The sequence below is a fragment of the Lichenostomus cassidix genome, chromosome 5 (assembly GCF_008360975.1).
Source record: "Lichenostomus cassidix isolate B80296 chromosome 5, HeHo_3.0, whole genome shotgun sequence".
NCBI classification, from domain to species: Eukaryota; Metazoa; Chordata; class Aves; order Passeriformes; family Meliphagidae; genus Lichenostomus; species Lichenostomus cassidix.
Genome location: NC_139486.1, coordinates 47,870,337 through 47,894,359, shown reverse-complemented (window position 1 = coordinate 47,894,359; position 24,023 = coordinate 47,870,337). Strand labels below are relative to the sequence as shown.

General features: G+C 43.2%; 1 protein-coding gene across 2 annotated transcripts in view; it reads left to right on the top strand.

The window, feature by feature from the left end:
• Positions 1 to 13,055: 13,055 nt before the first annotated feature.
• OSBPL5 (oxysterol binding protein like 5) overlaps positions 13,056 to 24,023 on the top strand; it is a 174,271-nt gene continuing 163,303 nt past the window's right edge. For both annotated transcript variants that reach the window (XM_085062913.1, XM_085062909.1), the window contains exon 1: positions 13,056 to 13,077. In XM_085062913.1, the coding sequence (XP_084919039.1) occupies positions 13,063 to 13,077 (15 nt within the window). In that variant the 5' untranslated portion in view covers positions 13,056 to 13,062. The remainder of the gene's footprint in view (positions 13,078 to 24,023) is intronic.

The following is a 24,023-nucleotide window of genomic DNA, read 5'->3' as shown; positions in this document are numbered from 1 at the left end:
CCTTTCTGTCTTATTCTTTCTTTCTTGGTATTTTCTTTTGAGATTTTGTTTTGGATAAGACTAATTTGTTAAAATACCCATGCAATTTAGAAGGGCTTTATAATGGATAAGGAAAGTAGGCTCCCATACTCTGGGATGGCATGTGAGTCAGTTGTGTATTGCAGGTACTGGAGCTCTCTGGGAGGGTGTTCATCTGTTATTCAGACTTGCCTGGCAGAACCTGGATCTGATTTTCATGTGTTGTAGCAGTCGGTAGTTTCTCTAAATGAAGAGCTTGTTACCAGGTAAAGAAACAGGACCATCACCCAAGGTCCATCAAAAGATTTCCATTCGCTGAAATAGCCCTGGGGGAGGACCAGTGTTTCTAGCACTTGTTTGTCTCCAGAGAAACAAGAGTGAGGACTTTTTCTTCACTTGAAGACATTGTGTTGTTGGGATGTGATGCTAGAAGGGGATGCAAAAATATCTTTGTAATGTTGTAGCTGGCTGCTGGATTACAGATCACCTGTCTATAGATGCAGAGAAAAGTATCTCAGTTAAGTCCCTTTCTCCTAAAATTCTTAGTTGCCATTCCTGGCTGCTGTGTGAATCACTTCCAAGGAGGATCACATGCCTGGAGGGTGATACTGGCACTCAGCAGCTCTCCAGTTCATCACGGGATGCTGACACTAAACTAAAATCTTGTGATCCTCCATGACAACTGGTATATTTTCTGAAATGACTGGATGGTGAGGTGAGAAGAGCCAAGTGTGATTGTCTGTCCTTGTTCAGTGGGACCATGTGCCAGCCACATGATGGTTGGTCTTATCCTTGCAATATTAGAACTTCAGGAAAGCCAGCTGTTTTGACTGTCATTGGGAGCCTTAGTCTGTTCGGGTGGGTAGAGTTGAACCTGAATATCTGGGAATCACGTTCTGTACCTGGTCCTGGCATGTATTAGTTTTACTGCCTTAGAGATTAAAGAGCTGGAGGTAAGAGAGGAGAGGATGTAATGTTTCTGTCCTGGTTTTGGCTTGATAAATGGGTGGTATTGATACTGCCCTTGCATGCCCTGCCTGGCTGGGTGTTACCAGGCAGCAAATGGCGTTTGGAGATGAACATGTGGGTGGTTTTGTGGAAGAGGGTGAGAAATGGGGGTTTGGGAGGGAAAAGCGCCTGAAAACTTTAAACAGTGTGGTTTTCTGAGGCAAAAAAAGAGAGAGCCTGAGTTTTAACAACTCCTGGGTGTTCTGAGTAAAAACTAATTTAAAAATGCCTATGTGATCACTTTGGTCAAGAGGTAGCATGAGGGGCAAGCAAAGATCAACAGTTGCTTCTGAAGTGGGCAGGTACAGTGTTCTCCGCTTCCTGTACTCACCAGAGAAGTTACTGTACTTCCTTCTTTTACTGTAGCACTGCTTCAGGGAGTCCTTTTCAACTCTTCATGTAAGAGCTTGTGATGTTGAAAACCTGTGCCTGCAAAGTGTTCCATTTTCAGCACTTTGCAGAAGTGTTTTTGGTGTTGATACTAAACAGTGCCTCTCTCCAATCTTGTGCTTTGTTACATTTTCCTCACCCTTGGACTCAGCAAACCCTTTGGCCATGACAGCCTCCTGCCTGTGAGGGAGGAGGAGGCAAATGAAGCAGGAAACCTGAGTTGGAAGCACCAGGAGGAGCTGCTTCCTGCTGCCTACGTTGTTGGCTGAAGGGAAGGAGCTGTTAGTACATATCGTGTAGGGGAGAAGCTGGGAGCTCTTCTCAAGCTATTTATTAGATCTGAAGAAAAAAATTACTGATCCAGGCCTGTTCTTCTTTATCCCTGTTACTTAGCAGAACCCCATTTATTCATTCAAGTTGTTTTCCCTGTGTTTATTTCATTTTAAATTAATATGCATAATTTCCCAACAACCAAAGGCAAAGCTAGCAAATAATCCCCTCTCCCTGAGAACAGATAGTCTAGTTTGGTCCCAAGTGAGTTACTTGAATTCACATTTTATCTCCAACTTCCAAAGTAATCAGAGAAAAGCCAGATTGTTTGGAGCAATGTTCCAAGTGCAGTGCTGATGTCTCATGGACATCCCTGGTATATTAATAGTGCTGACAAGAAGCTTTCAAGGGACACACAAGAGCCATGTGCTCAGTGTGTGAGGGACAGAGTGCTCTTCACACACCGTGCTAGTCTGTGCCCTTGTTTCCCTGCAGGGCAGGATGGACAGGAAATCATGTATCCTCTCTAAGGGGTTTCTAGACTTATTTTTTTTTTTCTGTCTGGCAGATTTTGATGTAGTGCTTCCAGAGTCAGGAATATGCAATCAGAAGGAAAACTGGCTTTGTGATGATGGTCTAATGTCAGCTCTGATTACTACTTAAAAGGTAGATCGTTGTCACTCCAGAAAGGAAATGCATCCTTTCCAGGATACATTTCTGGTTTAAGCCTCCAGATGGCACATGGCACCACTGGTCTTTCCAGGGAAGGCTTTCCCTATCAGGCTGCTCCTTTTTCACTTCCTTCCCAGATTATGATAACCCCCTTCTACTCCTTGTGCTGTTTCCCCTTCCTTTTCCTTTAAGCCCAGGCCACTGTGCCTGTGTATAGCTGTCTGCCTGCTCCACAGGGATATGTAGAGTGTTGTATACCTGATCAGATTACTTTTTTTCAGAAACTCCTAAGCTCAGCAATGGCCTGATAATGCCAAATAATCCTTTGCTACCTTGGGAAGTGCTTTGCCCTTCAGTGTTGCTGATACCTAGACATTTTCTGATGGTGAGTGTATTCCAACGTGTAAGGGCTCTGGCTGGGACCAGCTTGGAGCTGGTTATTCAGCATTACCAGCTGTGTGCTTATTTCCCAGCTTATCAGTCTGCTCCACAGCTGTTCCCAGCAATAACAAATTTATGGGATTGCTGAACACAGTGCAGATACATCAATAAAGACAGCAAACAATGACGTGCTTGCTCGTACTACTCGATACAAAAAACAGTTAAAAGGCTGTTTCATTTAATAGATCTGTTTGTGTATGTGTGTGTGTAACACTAAACATGACTTTCCCCTGATTTTTCTTTTATGCAGGTCCTTGGGGGGATTTTAAATACAGTTTTTAAGGCATCTGGCAACATCTGCTGAGTTACTTTGGCTTCCTCTGTCTCCCACTTGAAATGCAGTGAGATTTCAATAAGAAGCTCTAGTGATAGATACATTTTTCACAAACAAGGCAATAATGGAGATGGGTGTGTGAGAGAGCTCTAAATCTTCTGGAAGATCTATCTGCAACTTCCCAGCAGTTTACAAACTCTTCAGCCTTTGAGCAGGAAATAAATCAAACCTAGAAATAATGTTTCACATCTGAACTTCGCATGCTCTTGTATCAGCACGGATCCTGTGGAGGATCTGCTCTGAGCAGGATTTAGCTGGGCTGAACAGCTCTCAGATGCTACCTCCTGGCCTGAGTGATGCTCCTGTGCTGATGGTGACAGGCCAGGCTGGCATGTGCTGAAGGAAAGCTGAGCTCTAGAGGCCACTTACCAAAAATTTGTGACCAAGAAGGATCAGTCAAACCTTTAAACTCATTGTAATTTAATTATAAACCAGGTCTGAAGCTACTGAATTGCTTTTCCTCTGCAAGAGGCTCTCTTAAACTGTGACTGAGATGTCAGAAAATACATTTCATAGTGTTTGCTGCAATCTGTTTTTTCATGTGTCAAGCTCATTGTCAGTACATTAGTACTGGTCATGCTTTTTCTGTGAAGACACTTGATGTTGCCACTTGGTATTTTGAAAATGAACTTTTTATGGTTTTAGAAAGTGTTGCCTTTAAAAAATGCCACTAAAGATTTGAACAGTTCCACCTGAAAAAAGAATCTTTCTTGGGAATTTCTATTTTATTTATTCACCATTTGGGCTTATTTTTAAAGCAATTGAAGGTAAAGAACATGGCTGTTTCAATCATGATTGAGCAATATATTCCATGTTTGTTTCCTAAAATGTGTTTTATAGTCGAAGGGACTGAAATACTGAGAAATCCAAAGAAAGCACTGGTTCCTGTCACATGTGGGACATGACCTTATCTCATCTTCCCTGCCCTTGCAAGTCAGAGAAGAGAGAGAATGTAGGCATATGCAGAGCAGGCAATTTGCAAACCAAGGGCCTTGGCGAACCAAGCTTATTTTTTTGTTTGAGGGTTTTTTGTTTGTTTGTTTGTTTTGGTTTTTTTTTTTTTTTTTGAGCGATGTTAAGCACACAGAAAAGGATGGGACAGAGAAAAGGGAATCTGAAGGTATATGTATGTCAATCAGTAATATAATTTTAAACTTTCTGCAGATGGCATTTTGAGCTATGAAGAACTGAAGACAAGTTAGCCTAACCCAAATAGCTCTCCTGTACGTAGATTTTGGTCTTCTATTTGTTTACCTATTTCAAGATATTTTTTACACAGTATTCTCTTAACTGATTTATAGATTTGATCTTATTCTAAAGGGCTGTAGAAAATATATGCTCTTTCTTGAATAGCATTGCACTGAGCCATCCATTACATATATTTAGGTTATTCACTTCCCATTTTACAGACAGAAGTTAGATATCTTTTTACTTTTAAATTTTTCTTGCCTCTTGCTACATTATTTTATTGCAATGAAATTTTATAAGTCAGCCTGAGGAAGGCAAAATGTTATTACCAAACCAGAGCCTTACAGCTGTCTCAAAGTCTTTGGCTTTAAATGATATTAGAAGTACATGGAAGTATTATTCAAGAACTACCATCAATTGGCTCCAGGTGAAACACTGTTGTAGTTGCAATTTATTACATAAAGTGATCAATATGTTGTAAATGCTTCTACAGTGTAGAGCCAGAATCTCTGTGAAAAGACAACCAGCAGCACCACAGTCTGCAGAGACTGCTCTCTGCACCCAGAAAAAACACAACACTGCAATTCTTCTTGGGATTGAGCTTTCACTCAGTGAACATTTCAACTTCCAAGGACTTTGCTCTTTAGTTTGTTTTGGAAACAGCAGGATGGCTCTGGAGGACTTAGGTGGCTGCATCCTCTGGGCTGAGGACAGAGCTGCCAAAGAGGGATTTCCTGATTACAGTTTGCTATCAGTGATATGGCCAGAGGCAAGAGATAAACACAACCAGCAGCTGAGGCATGAGACAGCAGTGTGATGACCATGGTCACCCTAATAAGCAACATTTTCAATTGTCTACCATTTTTCAGACTTCTTAGATATAAAATTTTTCAGCACCCTTTCAGCAAAATGGTAGAGTAGGAATATAATCAGAGGGCTTTGTAGGCAATTCAATGTTGGTGTCATTAACAAAGACAAACAATAATCTATTAAATACCCCAAAAAGAATTTGAAAAATTAACTGATGTCTTTGCTAGCAGCTGCATTGTGGGGAAGAATTGCTTTCCTTAGGCTGGGGGAAGCACAAAGCACACTTGCTGTGCCTAGGAGCTGTGGTGGGGAAAGCCTGTTTCATTGCAGGTGTATACTGAAAATATTTGCAGAAGTGAAGTTGTGGTGCTTCTTCTTATTTCACACAACAGAGAAAGGAAAAAATAAATAATTTCTGCAGAGTTAAGAACTTCCATTGCAAAAGACATAACCTCTCAAAAACCTGTGACTGTACCAGAAACCAGCAGGCAAGCAGCAGGGAGGGATTAGTGTGAAGCCTCTCATCAGCCTCCATAGGAAAGGCATCATGTTCCAAGCTGACAGGGGCCTTTTAACTTTGCTGGTGTGTAAGGAAAATTCTTACATGCTAATAGTCAAATTATGATTTCTCATGATTGAAAGGCAGGAGCTACTAAGCATAACAAAGTGAGTTTCCCCTGCTCACTAGGACATCTGCCAGCACTGTGATCAAATTATGGCTTTCCTTGGCCCACAGTCAGGAGCAAACTGCATATCCTTGATCAAAAGCGCAGTCTGCTTGGGTGGAGACGCTTTAATTATTGGTGACAAACCTGACAAAAGCCCTTTGAAGTGACAGTCTCAGGATGGCTCAGTGTTCACATATGGGGGAATCAATTGACTAATTACAGCAAGAAATAACCTCAACAATGAAACTGAAACATGAGGTGGGGGTCTGAGCTGCACTGAGTCACAGGCAGCAGGTGTGAGGGTGGCCAGGCAAGCAGGAGCTGCTGGGGCTGAAGACTGTGGGTGGGGGATGAGATGTTTGGGGTAGATTGGTTGCTGTAGGATGTGTCTGGCTTTATGATCTGGTTCTTTCCATGCAAAACAAGTAGAGGGGCCAGCCCAAGAAGCTACAGTGTACAGAGCAGCATTTCACTGTTATGCCTTGCAAAGGCTTTGTCTCCATCATGGGCCAGTCCCCAGCAGTAGCCCAGAGCCCTCTGTGCCAAGCAGAGCGACAGCACGGGAAACCAATTCCATAGTGCTCTAAGGGATGGAAAAACCCAAAATAACCTCTACAGTTAAATGAATTGCTGCCTTTCCCCCTAACTAACTTCACAGCAAAGGCAGAAAGCAAAAGGAAAGGACAATAATTGGGGTCTTGCTACACCTGGGCAAATCCTCCCACTCTGCAAGATTTACCTTGCAAGGAAGGATTTGTCACTAGGCTAAGAATGCCTTAGCCTCTCCAATCATCCCTGCTTCCCTGGTAAACCAAAACCAGGTTGCCACAGGCCTGTCTGTTAATGGGTGTGGAGAGGACCCATTTCAAAGGATGGAAGTCACAGCACCCAGATGGATTCCCCTTTGGCAGCAGATGAAAGCTGTGTGGTTTCAGAACAAAGAGCTTGAGTTTTGCATGGAGGAAATTAGGAGATCAGCAATGTTATACAAGCCAGAGGGGAAGCCTTAAAAGTTAAAAAAAAAAAAAAGGCACATTATACTTGATGCATTCACTGGTGGTGCTGACTGAGGCATTGTGAAATAAATGAAATTGCAATACAGTGCAGGTGAGGGTGCTGGCCCAGGACAGCAGTGCTGACAGCAGATTATACCTGTTCTATACTGCAGGACATCACTGTTACTAAAAAGAGAAAAAAGGTGTTCTGCTCTTTTTTAAAACTCAAATCTATTTGTAGCTGTTTAGAAATGCTGGAATAAAATGAAAGCAATGGCATCTGGCACTTATGTTACAGAAATCAGTAATAATTTTGTACTTTTTCTCAGTTTGCTGGACTTGTGTGCTGGGAGCTGACTTGGAAGGATTGGGCTGGAGTCAGGCATTTTCTTGTGCTTCATGGCTTCCATGCATGGTGCTGTTGAGAACACTCCTGAGTCAAACCAAGATTCCCATGGCACTGGCAGCTGAGAACAGCTTTAAGGTCCTGGCTCTCAGAAAAAGCTGCTGTGCTGTGTGTAATCCCTCATTCCCCAGGTTTATAATATTCTTCCCTCTGCCTCACCTCTGTTCAGCCTTGCTGTCAGGGCTGCTCCTCACCCTGAGCCCCTCGCTCCTCGCTGCTGGAGAGGGTTGTGCCCTCACTGGAGCACATTTTCCCAGAGGCACCACCAGTTTTAGGGACAGGCTGGGCAGTGCATGGTGGTGTGGCAGGCAAGGAGTGGGCTGGACGTGTGTGGATCCATCCCAGGGCAGTCCCTGGCTCCTCTCCTCTCCGCTGGCACCAGCACCAGCCATGGATCATCCCCGGCCATGCGCCGCCATGAGGCCCAGGCCCCTCATCGGATCAGGCCACAACATCTACCCCGCCACAATCCTGCCATTTCTGGGGACAGGACTGGCACAGCCCCTGTGTAAGCTGGCACCCAGCAGGTAGGTGTGCCTTCTTCAGACATTCCTTCCAGACAGCAGTGAAAATGTTGCTGGGAAAAAGAGTGAGTCCTGTCCCGGGGAAGAGGGCCCTCAGAGCCCTGAGGTGGCTCCTCAGCGTTCCCGCCACTGTGGGGGTGAGGCAAATTTGTTTCAAACCTCACACTGGGGTTTCTGGTGCACACCTTGGTGGCCACCCCCCACTTTTGGGGATACACCAGGCTCCCCACAGCACCTGCTGGAGGGGCAGGAGGGTTAAGGAGCCCCAGGGGAGATGACATTTCCATGCATTAGCAGCCAGGTGTAGTGCGGTGCTCCTACGCCTTCCTGAGCTCTGAGGCAAACCAGTCAGTAAATACAAGATTTGGGAATCTCTGCCAGGAGCCAGCAATGTCCCCAGACCTGGGCCAGGCTGCAGGATCACACCTTGGAGATCTGGTGGTGAAGGAGGGCTTGAGTTGGTGAATCGTCCTGCTGGTCCTTGTGCATGTGGAAGGGGAAAGAACATGAGGGTGGAGGGATTCATGAATAATAAAACTCTGAGACAGAGGAACATACATAATGCATGATAAATTAGTCCAAGTGCAGCAGAGGAAGCACGGGGAAAGTTTGTTTCAACAAGCAGAAAATGGGATGTGACAAGCTATTTATGCCAGAACAGCTGTTTGCTAAAATTTTTCATTTATTTATACAGAGTTCCTCCCCCTCACAGTTAGGGGTCGGCCTAGAGTGGGACAGAAATCAGCAACTGAGATGGAAAACAAGTTTGGTTCTTGCTGGGTCCCAGTCCAGCATGCTCCCTGCCTGGGAGATCTGCCTCCCTGCTTAGTGCTCTTCTTTTCTTTCTGATAATCTGATGCAATATTCCCTGCCCAGTCGCTTGGGCTGCACTTTGACTGCAGTTCAGGCAGTTAGGGTAATGCTCTTAATTCCATGGAAACAGAGAGGCCCATGTTGACTCACTCTAGCCTTTTCTGATCCCAGATTCCCTAAATGTTTTCTTTCTTCTAAACTGTATTTGCTGTTACAACATAAATTATTTATAAGATGTTACATTCATTACACATGGTAATGAGGCTGCCAAGGAGAGGGCATCAACTCTATACAGCAGTGTCAAACTGATTTAAGGAGGGGTGTATGTGTAAATAAAAACTCTGTCCCTTCCTTTTATTGAACAGACCCAGCAGGTCTGTTCAAATTCACTTTTCCCATAAATAACACTAAAGGCCAAAAGCCACATTATTAGACTTGCAGAGTTGCTTCATCTGAATCAGAGCTCTGAGCAACATGACTTGTTTCTTCTTTCCCCAGCTGTGAATCACTTAAGGTCTCCTTTCCTGTGTTAATGAATAAGTTAGGTATCTGTCATGATAGATCACAGGACACCACATACAGAAGGTGTTTATTACAGATACCTGCCACACAAAACCCCCAGCTTTGTCAGGGCTGGTTTCATCCCCTTTGCTCATCACAGGCTGCTCATGGAGTAGGACTGTGTGAAGCAACCTGGAGCTGAGCACTGAAACACCAATTCTTTGATCTTTTCCCTCCTTCCACATTCTGCTCACTCCAAAGCTTCCCTCCTCAAAGCAAGGGCCTCTGGGTGCTGTGACTGCTGACCTGCCTGCTCCAAGAGAGGGTATCTCACTTCTCACAGGTGGAGATAATTCACAGGGAAATTATTTCTTGTTGGTCTCTTGGAGGCTGATTTTTTAATACTCTAGGACCAATGCCTGCTTTCTGGTGCATATTGCACTTGTTTCTGGTGTCCTGTCAAGCAGGGACTGCTTAGACTTGAGGTGGGTGAAAACCCAGTCTGAGTTCTTCTGATTGTTTGACTATTTTTTCATATGTATGGCCTTTCATCATTCCTTGCTAGAAAAGGTGAAACTACAGAAAATCACAGCATCCTGCTGTCCTTTGTGAACAAAGTAGGTGTGGAGGGTTGAGTGCAAAACAGTTTTCTCCCAAAAATCAGTACGTTCTCTTTTAGCTGAGGTCATATATAAATTGAAAAATGGAAGTATTAAAGAACCGTGCAAATACTGAGCCCATAAAACATACAAAACCAGAAGACTGCTCTTAAAAGGTTAAGGCTGCCCAACCTCCTCACTGAGGACACATGGATGCCAGCTGCATTTCCAGGTGCTGGAAGAGATGCGGAAGAGGGAAGCAGCTTTTGATCTTGTGTTACAGAGAAGCCCAATGCAGATTTAACAGCCTTAGCTCTAACCACAAAGATATGCTTCTGTTCCTTGAAGTGTCACAGGCTTCCTGCATGCTGCTGGGCTATCCTAGTAGTAAGAAAGTGATATAGCTTTCCCAGAAGGAGCACCCTAGTTCACAAAGGATAAATGTGCTGTAGAGGATAAAAATGGGCTATGGTCAGGCAAAGCACAAGCATGCTATGGAAACTCCTCAGTGAGCAGGTTCAGCAGGTGAGCATAGTTCTGTTTTTTTTTCTTTTTCCCCCTTTTTTTTTTTTGATAGGGATTTTCCCCTTCAGCTGTTGCAATGACTCACTGATTTGCATGGCCACTCTTGTTATGGATTCTGAAAAGCTTTCAGTAAACAATTGGATTGATGAAATGCCCTGTCAGCCATCTCTAATTCAGCTAGATTTCTTTCTCTCCTTCTCCTTCCTAGTGTCTTAATCTAGATGGGCATTACCACTTTAAAACTAAAGTGGGACACAGGGATGTGAGAGAGAGAGAAAAGGAAAATTTCTGAACTCCCTGCCCTGTTCCAAATTAATTAGGGCCCAAATCACCTCACATATGTGTAGAAAGCAGCTTAGAAAATATTCTCCATTACTGCATTTAAATCCTGAAACTAAAGTTTACGATGAATGATAAACCAAACCCTGCACCAGCACCTCCCTGTGCAGTTTGACCTCACTCCAAACACACAAGAGAAGAAAATGTATGTGTTCACCAGGTTTTTAGCGTGATGTGTACAACTTCCAGCCTAAATCAACCCAATGCTTGCCAGTGGGATGGGATACCAGCACAGCTGCCTGGCTGACTGATGTTTTTCTTTTCAGCTGTGTGAAAATGGAGAAGTTCCTGGAGGCAGGCTGCTCTGGGAACCTGCTTGGCATCCCTCTCTTTTGTGTGTCACTGGTATGGGTCCTGGCCTGCTGCTGGCTGTGTGCTCTCCTGCTCCCAAAGGTAAGGGAGTTCCTCGCTTGCTGTCACATATCCCTTAGTTTCCTTAAGACAGCTGCTCCCAGGAAGGGTATGTCCAACTTGGCTGCCTCTCTGCAGCCAAGGTACTGTTTTTTGAAGTTACAACTTGACAAGTCTCTTCCACTGCCCCAAGACCATATTTTGAGGGAGCCCTCAGCATGTATTTGCCTTCAGGTTGGTGTGTGCTCCCTGCCCAGCACTGCCCTTGAATGGGCAATCTGGCATCATACTGTGGCTCCAAATGGAACCCTGTGTTTTCCAGAGATAGCAGAAGATCCCCAGCTGGAAGAAAAGCCTGTGTGAATTGACATGGGTCTGTGCCAATTTACATCAAAGGAAAATCCAGATCATAAATGCTTGCACATGTAGCTTTTCAAGATCAGAGTACAAAGTCCAGCCCGCTGAATTCGGTTAGGCTGTGCCTCTGTGCTGCCTGGTTTTAGGATACTGTGGCTCTTGAGGAACCTCTTTTCCAGCTCCTCCAGTGTAACCCAGCCTTCAGAGCTCTGGGGGAAACATCTTTGGCTTGTGGTCCTACAAGGAGCTGTAGTACTAGCATGAGAAGAGAAGTTTCACATAAATATGTAAAAAGAGAGCAGAGGTCTCGCATAAATATTTAAATATATATCTGTCTAATCCAGGAGATTAAAGGCAATGGCCTGTGAAAACAAAAACCAGTTATTGTTAATGACAGTCTTGCTGACCCTATTCTAATATCTAATCTATTCTAATTTTTGATCTCCATATTCTAATATTTTTTTTTCCTTATCATTGGCTTTTTCATTAAGAATCCCTTCCCATTTCAGTGTGCAGTGTAGCTTTTTGCAAAGTCTTAAACTTCTAAAGGGCTCTCTGTACTACAGACAACTTTATCCTCCAATATGTGTAGGTTAGGGTATATAATATTACTGGTGAAGAGTGGATGCTGGGAATGTGGGATTTTGCCAGGGCTGCCCTCAGATTGGGTGGCAAGTCAGCTTTTAGATAATGCAGATAAATGCAGATAAAGCATTTTGGGGCAAAATTTCTGTGGAAACAAATCCAAATAGTTTTTGCCTCAGAGAGGTTAGCAGAGGTAAATGCCAGTAGGGCAGTAAAATAGTGTGCAGAGACCACCTGTGCTTTTTCTCTACTAAGACTTTGTGGCAAAATGTGTCATCTGCTGTCAAAATATGTGTGTTCAGAGTGATCATACATAGCCCTGCTCTTCTTCAGAGTGTTAATTTACAAGTAAAGACCTCCAAAGGACTTTCTTGACCTGCATTCATACATAACTGCCACAAATGCCTGTCACCTTTAGGTTTACTGTTGGTTAGACAACACATAGTAAGATTGACTTTTTTGTTTTTCCAAGTAAAAGCAAGCCCTAAAGATCCCTGGATGTCAGACAGCTCTGACTGCCACCTCTGTGAAGCCTGATTGCACACTGGGATATTTTGCTGCTGCTGTAGGACTGGCAGGGTGAAGTCAAGGGCTCCTCTGAATGGCAAAGAAGTCCAGGACAAGCACGTGGGGCTGAGGACAGGATGGCTTCCCGCAGCCACTGCAGCAGGTCCAGCTCTGAAAGATAAAATAGGGTAAGGTTTTCGCAGCCTCCACATTGCCCACCATGAACTGTCTGCCTTTGAGTGAAGTTATGTTGTGTGAGCAGTAATTCCCAGAGCCCCACAAAAAGCTGGGTCTGCTGTGGTACCCCTCTAGCAGCATGAATCCATGGCTCTGAATGTCACTGTATCACTTCCCAGCACACGAGGCACCTGCTTGACTGATTCCTTTACCCTTGTCAGTGTTCAGAATAATTGTGCCCCTATTTTAGCCAGGCAAGCAAAGTGCAAGTTGTTTGTCATGCAGGATGACTGCGTACAGCAGCAAAGGCAGGGGGAAGCTGGATTTTTAGAAAGCAGACCCTTAGTATGGGGCAAAATGCTCACCTGCACTCTGCTGATTTTCTCCTTTATTGGCTGCTCCTGAGGCTGCAGCCGGAGGAACGGTCTCCTGTGGAACGGCAGCTTTAGACAATTTTATTGGCTGATGAATCTGATCTTGCCTGGCCACCTTCCAGAAGCACTGACTTGCCCGAGATGAGAGTGAGAGGAAGGTTGCTCTGCCTGGGGCTGTAAAGCAATTGTTTTGAGACCAGCGTAGCACCCATGCCTTGCTGCACGGTGAGTATAGAAAGAGAGGTCCTTATAGCCACCTCTGTATGCGTAAAGTGCTTTATGATCTAATTGCTGACACGATTAAATGCGCCGCTCCTGTGGACTGTGTCTCGTTTGCTGCTTAATTATGTGAAAATGTACTTGGTAAATGGCTTGCTGTCACAAAATTCTCGATTAACTGTTGCAATGATCTAAGTTGAAACACTGCATTTGTGTCCTACTCTGGTTATTTCTTGTGTTGCAACACATTGATTTAAGCTTTTAGCCATGAGAGAGCAAAACGCAGCTGCAAAATGTTGATATTAAAATGTTTTCTTTGGTTTTGTTATTTTGCTAGTGGAAACTCAAAATACCAGAGCTGCTTGCTAATATTTGCTCAAGTCTTCTAAAAATTGCTGATTAATCTTGCCCTTTCTTTTTTAAGGGTAACTTCTGTGAAGTTTAATGCTATGGATCCTTTTGCAAGTTGTGCTTTGCAACAGAGAAAAATAGGGCAGTGCTAAGGAAGGGAATGTTTTTAATGTGGCCCCCAAAGTGTGTGGTGCTCAAAGTGGCAGGATACTGCATTGCACCTACATCAGTTGCAAACAGCTCTCCAGATAAACATTTCTGAAGAGCCCCCAGAACTATTGCTACCTAAGGAATTGATGGCTGACGAGCAGCACTGGAACAGTATGAAGGAATGCAGCTTTTTAGACTGCAGCAGTCCTCTAATATACAAAGATGCAGCTAATCCTGAGAGTACATCATACCTGCTGCTTCAAAAATGATACTAAATAACCTGAGTTTCACTCTAACAACCTGCAGTGCCCCTGATACTTACAGTGGAGTTTGAAAATGTGTATTTTTGGCAGCTTTGGGAAACAGCATTTTATCACTGTACTTGTCCAAAAATACCTCTCTCTAATGTTTCATCGTTTTTTGTTAGGAAAGGTGGTGCAGGAAGTGGGGTGTCAGTGCTTTCTGCAAACAGATTCCTGCTGAACATAGTGCAGGGACAAAATAGCTTCCTCAGAGCTAAGACAAAGTATTACATTAAAGCTGAGTAAAGCTATACACAATCCCCACTCATTTCCTGAGCTAGAACTTTCCATACTCTTACGCTGTGCGCACCACAACTGTTGATGGCAATGATGCTTTTCTTCATTCTTTTTCCTGAGGGCCAAGGGGGAACCTGAGCAGCTTCATGATTTTCCATGGCTGGAATAACTTTGCAGTACCATACTGGTCTGGGTTGCAGTGGGTTCCTTAGGGAGACAGAAACAGATGGCATAGTCCTGGCTATAGCCTCTTGGAATCACCTGCACGCAGCTGCCTTTCCAAGCTATGTCAAAGTAATGTTTTGAGTACTCTGGGAGGAGGACAGAGTAGGAGGGCCAAGTTTGTAGGTGGAGGAGAACATTGATTTGCAGCTGTAGTTGTAAGGAGGAGTCTTTCCATTATGTTCAAGTGGGGAAGAGGGGAGGTCTCACTTGGCCCAATTCCATCAGTATTTCAGCTCAGAAGGAAATAACTTGTTGAACTGGATCCCATGACAAGTGGAATGGCAGTCCATGAGGTCATGGGGCTCTGTTATCACCTGTGGTTATGAGATTGAAGTAGAACCTTGTATTAATGAGAAATGATACAGTAAATATGGTTTAAAATGACTTTTGTACAATTGTGTCAAGTCGAATTGACAAACTTTGGTGCTGCATCTTCTAAACATTTGTTTTGTTAGCTCTGTAAATAGTCTAAACTACTTTTTTGCTTGTTCCATTTTCTGCATCACTCCTGCTCCTGTTCTTGCTGGCTGAGGCTTCCAAGGGAGCCATGGGAAGTTCATTCATACTCATTGGATTTCAAACATCCCTTCTAGAAATCACAGGCTCTGTCATTATATGGAAGATAAGGCTATTTTATACCTAGTTTTATAGATGTGTTTTGATTTCCTGGCAATTTCTTGTGGAATTTGTATTAGAGCTTCTTTCAGGTTAAGATTTAAGACATATGAAAAACATAGTATAGACATACCAGCTTATTGCCTGATCATTCTCCTGGAGAAGATTTTTGTATTCATGTCAGGCATGCGTCTGTGAAGTTGCAATCTGTGGCTGTTGCAGTTGTAATACTGGAAAGGAAGAAAAAGATGAGGAAACTGTGCATGAAGATGTCAATTTTGCTAGTTTTAGATTTAAATTACAAGTACTGCTGGTAACCCATGGTAGAAATAGAACTTTGTTACTAAGTAGGATGAAATTTATTTGGAGGGGAATGAGTGATCCTCTTGATTCTTCAAAGGGCTCTTTGAAACCCTGTTACTGGTGTGCTGCTGGTGCGTTCCTGCAAAACAGCAACCCTGAAAGAGCTGAATATGGGCTGCTTACTTATTTATTTGAGCCTTTGCAATCACTCTATGTGCCACAACAGGCAAAGTGTTGTTGATTTGTGTCACTGCCAAAGGTAGAGGTGGCCTCACTTGAGGCACTGGTGGAATGGATTCCAAAGGAGTGGTCCTTGTTCCTGAGCTGTGGTGGTGGTCTCTGCAAGCAGTCCCAGGGAAGCAAGGGTGGCCCAGGGCCCTGTGGCAGGGCAGGAAATGAGGATCAGTCACATGAGACGAATTGCCCTTTCCTGGCCTGCCCCTCAGTTTGTACCAGTGTGAAGGCCATGGCTGCAGCCAGCCTCAAAACAGAGTGGCAGATTTTTTGCTGTTCTGCAGTCAGTCATCTGGTGTGGTGCTTTGCACCCCATTGCCTCCCTCAGCCTTGTAAATGTTGCAACTTTCTATGTTTTCTTGGAGTAGATAAAAGACAAGGGCATTTCTAGCCATTTTATCTTGAGGGGAGAAAGTGGAGAAAAGTGGAAAGAGGAAGTAACTAAAAATATTATAAACCTTGTGATCTTTGTTAATGATTCTATTTGGCAATTCTGTAGAAATGGATCCACGAGAAAACTATGATTCTTTGACTTAAAAAAGCATTTACCAGGAAATGTTTTGCTTTTAAGAAACAAAAGAGTTTCTGAGTTAAGAAAGTGGAAATGCATTGATTTGTACTTTGACAGTTAAGAATAGCTTTCAAGCAATGCTCTTACAGCATGTTCATTTAGAATGTGGACTTGCAAACTGCAGCAGTATTTTAAAACACTTGGAATTCAGAATGACATATCAACTGTCTGCAGTAATTTTATTTTTATCTTTGTTAGGTTTGTTGGTTAGCTTGGAAGTGAACTTGTATTTCTGTATATGTATATAAACATAATCCTCTTAACATGTATGTAAGTAGGAAGCTGGTAGGCAATATGCTTACATATATGCAAGCATATTATTGAGTCATAATAGGAAATATTTACTACCAATATCCACATGTAAACCTGACGTGTTGTGGATTCATGCTAGGAGTAAAAAGGCAAGAAACTGTTTGTGCTCTGTGATACTGATAGCCAGATCAACAGTGGGAGTGAAAACTGGAATTGTTCTTCCGTTTCAATTACAGCCCAACAAATGGTGCATTCATTTTTCATTGTTAATAAATGGCCCATATGGCATCCTTTGATCACATGCTCTGCAGCTTCTGCAACAGTAAGGCATTTATTTTCAGGGGATACAGAACTTAATATTTGATCTGGGCTTTCTGAACAAAATATTGTCTTGAGTAAGGGAATGGACTCTACCAGGAGAAGGTACCCTAGGTAACTCTGAATTTTTCAGTCTGAAGGCTTGGTGCATGGTGTACCCATGCTGGCAGAGCCAGCAACCTCCTCATGTTCCAAATCACACTGGGTAAAGCAAGAAAGGGTCTTTTCCCACCAGCGAGTTTCATTCTTTCACAGAATATGTGAGGATAATTTTTCCATGGTGCACAATCCAGATTCCAGGATGCTTGGCATGCAGGACAGATAAAAACAAACCAGAGAAGAAATCTAGAAAGCAAAGCAAAATTAGGATTTCTTTGTGTGTGAGAAATATGCATTGTCAAAAAACCCAGCAGCCTGACACACACATCCCTTGGAATAAAGACAACCTATTTGCTTTTAATCACATTATTTATCATACCTTTAAGAAGCAAAACTGAAATCTAAAGCCAGGACACCAGCTGGAGACATTCAGGAATATCTCCATGGAAATACCATCTTGGAAAGCAAAGCTTGCTGAAGTTTGCTCATTATTATCTGCAGAGCATTGCAGTCTGGGGGAAAACAGAAACTAGGTGACAACTCATCTCCCTGTTTCTACACCCACAGTCACAACAGATGGATGGGTGATGAGATCTCTCCAGAGCAGCTCATGTCCTCCCTTATGGTGTAGCTCTAGTAGCCACTTTGATCTCAGTGGGCAGCCAGTGTTTGGGACCTTTCTGGGTGTTTCTACCAAAAAAATGATTATGCACAGCTCATACCTTTAATGTAAACTAAAGGGTTTACAAAGCATGTGTGGATGTACAATTCTACTTCCCCAAACACAAGAGGTTTCCTCCCTCACAGTTTTCATGTGAACTTTCCAGGGGCAAGGGGATGCAGGTTGGAAGCAGGGGGAAGGAGAGGCGGAAAGCCTATTGGTCTGTCCTTGGGAAAGTTTCATCAGTGAGATATGAACATTGTGGCCACTAGTAACTGCAACACTGTCAGCATCCCCAGAGTAGTTTCAGCTTCTGGTCTGGCAGTAGCAAATGACAAAACTCCACAGACTCCCTCACCCATGACCCCATGTAAGCAAAGATTTGAGTCCCCTTAACCTTTTGCAAAAGATGGACACAATATGAAAGCCTAAACCCCAAAGCAGATGGTACATTTCTGTACCAAGCACCATGACATGTGTGTGATGAAATGTGGCTAAGTGTGTCCAGATGGGCATTGCTCCTTTGATGAAGAATCCATTAAAATGTGGCAATTTGTGGGAATCTAGGCTAAAATAGGCTCTCACATGGAGAGCTAGTACAAGGCACAAAGTTGAAAAAGTTGTTCTCCACACAGGTAACTGAAATGTGTGGGGGTGGGGAGGCAACTTTAAGAGATTATGAAATAATTTAATTTGCTGCTTCATGGAACTCAGATATAAGACATTGAAAACAAGGAGTGATGTGAATTTTCAGCCAAGATTCTAGTGCTAATATACAAAATGTTTCCCCAACATACCTGATTTCTCTTTTCAGCTGGCTTCTTAGGAAGGATTTTTGAGGAAAATGCTCTATGTGATGTTACAGGCCTATAATTTTCTGGCTAGACTATGGAGGGGTTATATGCTTGTTATTTTGGTTTCCCTTGAGAGGGTTCTGCAGTGTTCCATAAATCCAGATGATTAGTATAGGTTTTAGGGAACATGTAATTTGCCACGTGGAATATATGCTGGTCATTACCTCTGTTCTTAGAGGGGATGGTAGCTAACAAAAATGATGTCTGACAGGCTGTTCCTTATTGTGGAATGATCTGTCATCTCCTCAGGTTCTTGTAAATTGCTGTAGCTCAAGATTAGGGTAAAATATTTTTAAGTTGTCAAAAGTAGCTTTAAAGGCTCTGACCTTCTAACTTTTAAAAGTGTTTAGGAGCTTATGCTGTTGAATCCTGTAATCACCTTTGAAATGTTTTTTCCAGTCCATCTACCTTGAATGAATAGAAATGTCTAGTTTTTTACAGGTAAAAAGGGCCTAACTTTGGCCATAAAGCATTGCTGGTCATGAACTTGCTGAAATGTTATCTGTGAGGAGTGAAATTTGGAATTGACTTGCTGAACTGATAAGATTTGTCAGGGACAGTCATGGATAAGTGCCTCAACCTTTGTAATATATATTATGCTTGAAAATAAGCATGGGAAGCAAATGCACTTCTTTCAGGAAATTAACAGTGAGCACTTGCCCTGTCCAGGGCCAAGAGTTGGATTCAATAATCTTTGTGGGTCCCTTCCAACTCAGGGTATTCTATGATTCTATGATTCTGTGAATTGAATTATTTTCCAGAGTCCATGATAAAGGAAACAGAAATTTGCTCAAGCAGTGCTATCACCGCAGATTAGGTTTTTATATTAAACGTTCCTGCTTGGTCAGCAAACCCCAAACCTCATTCCTCTTGCCCTTATTTAATATAGTGGACACCAAAGTTTAACATTAAAAAAAAAAATAAAAAAAGGAAATATTAGTCAACTTCTTACCCCCTTTTATGGTACAAGGTTCTGGTAGGGTGGAAGGACAAAGATATGATACATGAAAACATGAATGATTTGTGTTCAAGTTTATGTCCCACGTTGGCTCCAATACATGGGCATCACACTTTCCATCAGGGTGCCACAGAAATGCCATGAAGACCCTATGTGAATGGTGACTTCTACCTGAGGACCAAGGTAACAAACTTGACCCAGTCAAGTCTGTGATAAATATAGACACCCACTGCAGCAACTTGCACCAACACAAGCTCTGAGCTGCAGGTAAGACATGTGGCTGTGTCTCAGCAGTCAGTCCCTGCTTCGTGCTGCAGTTAAGCTGCACTGCATCCCAGGTTATTGCATCTGCATCAGGCATTTGCATGGTCCCAGGAAAAGTCTTGTCTGTGTCAAGTTCTGATAAAAGATGGTTAGATTTCTGAAAAATGAAATTAAAAGGAAAGTAATACTGAATAATCTGGGAGATGTCTTTCCATCCAGGTTTTATTAATGATCATTTCCTTTTGTAATGATTTACATACATTTACAGAGCCAAGCAGAACTATTCCTTGTTGGTTTTGTCTCATAAAATTCCAAAGGATAGGGCTGTCATTCAGGGATGACATGGTGTGATGTAATTTAACTATAGGCAAAGTGGCTTAATTAACACTTACAGTCTGTCTTTAATAGGTGGGCTTAGGATATGCAATTTTGTCTTGTAGTGACTTTCAGCTCTTCTTTTACATCTTTCCTTTACCACAGTAGCAGTGGAAAAAGAGCTCATGTATTCTTCAGCTGTCATGTGACCTTGCAGCTTCACAGAGGGACAGGGAATGCTCTGTTCAAGAAAAATCAGTGTTTTGGGGGGAGGACTCAGCAAATTAACTGAGAGCCTGTTTTTCTAAAGGCTGATTTATGCCAGTGGGGAGATCCTCATACACTGTGGAGCAGCACTGTGCTGATCTCAACAGAGCTACTTTGTTTGGTGGGGGTTAAAAATCTGCTCCCAAGTGTGTGTGATCCTCTTATGCTGATGCAATTATCACCACTGTGCCTTGGGAAGGTTGTGCTTCTTTCTCTTCCTCTTCTCTCTTTATGGCCTAGCAACCCTACAATGTACTGTTTGTCCCCTTTGTTTTTTGAAGGTTGTCCCTGCTCACGTGGGGAGCTGTGTTTGTGGCTTGGTGCTGCTCCTTGTGCGAGCTTTCGTGCCCTGAACTGGCAGCAGAGACAGCACAGCAGCACTGCTTTGCTGCATCTTTACTGCCTGCAGTGGGACCCCAGGGCCTGGTTTGCCCAGCTTAGCCCAGGTTGCCATCTCACTGGTCACTCTGCTTGCCTCCACAAAGCAAAACTGTGCTTTCCTCCCTGCAGCAAGGCATAGTGAGGAGGTAGGGGCTATCCTGGGATGTGGATCCCAGCTGGCAGTGGCCCATCATGCTACATTGAACTGGTTTGCTTCTTACGTGTGGCAGCAGGAAAAGCCTGTTGCCATGCTGCTGCTCCTGCTCAGGTTATAATTTTATAAGACATGGTCCGCTTGAGTAGCCCTCCTTCTGTGTTTGTAGGTTAGACAGAACTCCCTGTGGGTCAGCTTTACATCTTCAGCTGCAAATGTAGGTCAGCTGGCTGCCGTGCAGTTTGTCCTTTATCCTTAAAAGCGCAAATCCTCACACGCAACTTCACAGTACATTGCCTTTGCTGGTCGGTAAGGAAGCTCATTTTGCCAGCAGAGTGACTGGTGCAGCTGCTCTCCTGACACTGGCAGTCCTGCCAGCATGGGAGCAGAGTATTTATTGGTCTAGGTGGAGCAGATGTATAATGAGAGCAATTTCTGCTGTTTCTGACACTTTTCTTTAGTAATGAGGGCTTGATATCAGGCCTGTTAATGAATTTAATTATCATAGGGGGTGACAGTTGGTGCCTGTAAATCAAAGCAAGTCCTTCAGTTCTGTGTCCAGGGTCTGTCTCTTCTGATGCTAAACCTTAGATTTGTCCATTCCTGCATCCTAGAGAGTCCGTCAGAGGTCTGAAATCTAGATGTGAAAGATTCTCAGGAGCTCACAAGGAGGCAGTTGGGTTCAGTTGTACTGCTGCTTCCTTCATAGCATTCAGTTGGTTTACATATCCCTGCCTGCAGGCTCTAATCTTAGCTGTGACACTTAATGTGCTTTGAATTTTTTTTAGCCCAGTTTCCTAGGAAGTTGAAGCTTATGCAATCCTTATGCAAAAGGAAAAGCCGCAAAAGGTTTCCTGAAAAGACAGCACAAACCAGCCAATGGGTTCATGAATCAGAAAAGTGAAGTTGCACACAGAAGAAAGTGGGTGCTGCAGAGCTTCCTTTGTCCATGGCTGCAGGAACTCTCCAGCTGCTTGTAGAACTATGGCAGGGTATGATTGGGGCTCTTTATGATGTCCACAGGTCCCTTCTGACCTCAACCATTCTGTGATTCTGTTGTCCATGAAGCACTAACATTTCAGCAAACTTCAGCAGAGGGGGACAGCTCTCAAAGGCAAACAGCTTATGACAAGTTTGAGAGGAAAGCTGTGGCATGTGGTATGCATGGGGTGATTGGCATGATTATGCTTGGGATCACCAAGTTCATGATCCTCCAGAGCCACTGGTGATTGGTGAATCTAGAAGGGAGTAAGTGGATACACTGGAGGAGAGATATACGGAAATACAGGACCTATTAGGTGGTCTGTGGGGAGATTAGGAGGTGCTCCATCAATGCACAGAATCTTTCCAGACGATCACTTCTGCTGGCAGGACACCTTGTCTACAGTGTTTAGAAAGAAGGAGATGCAGCTGTGGTAGTTAACCACAAAAGGAGTGTGGTCCCTTTAGTGTATCTTATATTTGCTTTCAACAAAGTAAATTTGTGGAGATATCATCACTGTGGCCAGCAAAGCAAATACAATCTGTTTGTAATATTGTAATCCCTCTACTCAAAGACAGCCTGACAAATTTCTCAGGGCGGAATTGTCTTTTTAACAAACACAAACTCCTAAAAAAATGAAATTAATTTTTTCCCTAATACTGGAATATCTTTATTACAGAGACTTGATATATTACTGCTTTATTGAAATTAATATTTTTGGCTACCAGAAAGAGTACAACAAATTCAGGAAAACTAAGAAAGGAGGTTTTTAGAAATGAAGTATCTTGCATTTTAAAAGAAAATATCACTGTGTAGTAGATTATTGAGATTATATGAGATGAAGTCAAATTCCACTAAAAATTATTTGGTTTCACTGCTTCAAGAGAAGGATGTTACTTTATCCAGCTCATGAATATTCAGTTCACTCCTCTTTTTTTTAAACTGCCTCCTCCTCCTTAAGCACAAAACAGAAATGCATAACCCCACATGGGAAACTGAAATACAAAATTCCACTGCAAAAAGCCACTGCTAAATTGATGCCACTTTAATAAGCTGTTTGCAGGGCCACTTCACTTAAAAGAAAAGCAACTCCTCAGGGCATCCTTAAGGTCATCCTGACCTGTTAGCTCTAAGCCAAGCTGTCCTTGTCCTCAAAATAAGAGCACTATCTAAAGCTTTGAAAAAAGCAACCTGAGACTGAGGTGCAGGGCTTTGCCTGTCACCATTTGGTGGGTGCTGCCAAAGCCAGTTGAGTTCACCACCCATTGGATATCCAGCCCTGTGGGCAAGTATCAGTGACATTTCATGGTCACTTACAACGACAAGTGCCCTTTCACTAAGTAAGTAAATACATGGTGCATGCAGAGAGTTTAGTTACCTTTTTTCTGCAGTAGAGAACTGGACCATTTGGAACTTCAACAAATTTTTTTCACAAAATTACACAAGACTAAAATAGGGTTTCATAAGGGAAACAATGTAGCATGAAATGTGGATTGTCCCTTGCCTCCCCGTAAGAAACAAGACATTTTAATTTTGACAATATATATTAAAACCCTCTGTTTTTTCTCCTCAGCAAATATGCAAGACTAACTCTGTGTATGTTAACAGTCATTTCCATGTGGTAAAGGCAGCATTTCTGGTCAGATGTTCAAGTACTAGCCTGGGAAAATGACAGGGGAAGTCTGATCAGGGGCCAGGGCTGAGAATATATCACCAGTCTGGACAGGGATAGTCAGGGCTGCCCAGACTGCAGTGGAAGGCTGAGACAAGGCCATCCAACTTGGCCCTGAGACTCTCATCAAAAAGTCACTGGTAGAGTATGTTGCAGCTTTCTACTTTGATGTTCCTTGTTCTGCCAGCCTGGGATTTTTTCATCCCCTGTCCCTTGTGATGCAGGAGGATGTGGTTTACCAAACTCACCAGCTTCCTCTGAAGAAAGCATTTCTGTTCTGGCCATGGCTGGATGCAGAGTGAGATTTATCTGAGCTGCCAGAGCTGAAATGACTGGAGACATGTTTGTGTCTTCAGGAAGAGTCCCATATATTGACATGTGTATCACCTGGACCACATCCCCAGAACCTCTGGAAGGGGGAAGAAAATGGCATCCCTCTGAAGAGAGGATGACTGGTTTTGCATGCACAAGGGTCAGTCAGATGCAACACAAAAAGGTGCAGTGTGTGTTCAGACCCTCCTGAGCAAAGAGATGCCAGGGGTTTCTTCCCTTGAAAGGGTCTGCAGAGAAATAGTCCTCTAAAAAGGCTTGGCTGGAAACACATCTGTGATTGTAATCTACTAAATGCATGGGAACAAGACTTCATCAGGAGTTTTGACGGATCGAGGCAGATTCAGAGCTGCAATCAGACTGTGACCTAAGCAAATCACATCTTTTATTCCTCCAGTAACTACCTAAGGTTGATTGGCTTTTGTTATAGGAGTCTATTTGGGCAGCAGTGAAGGAG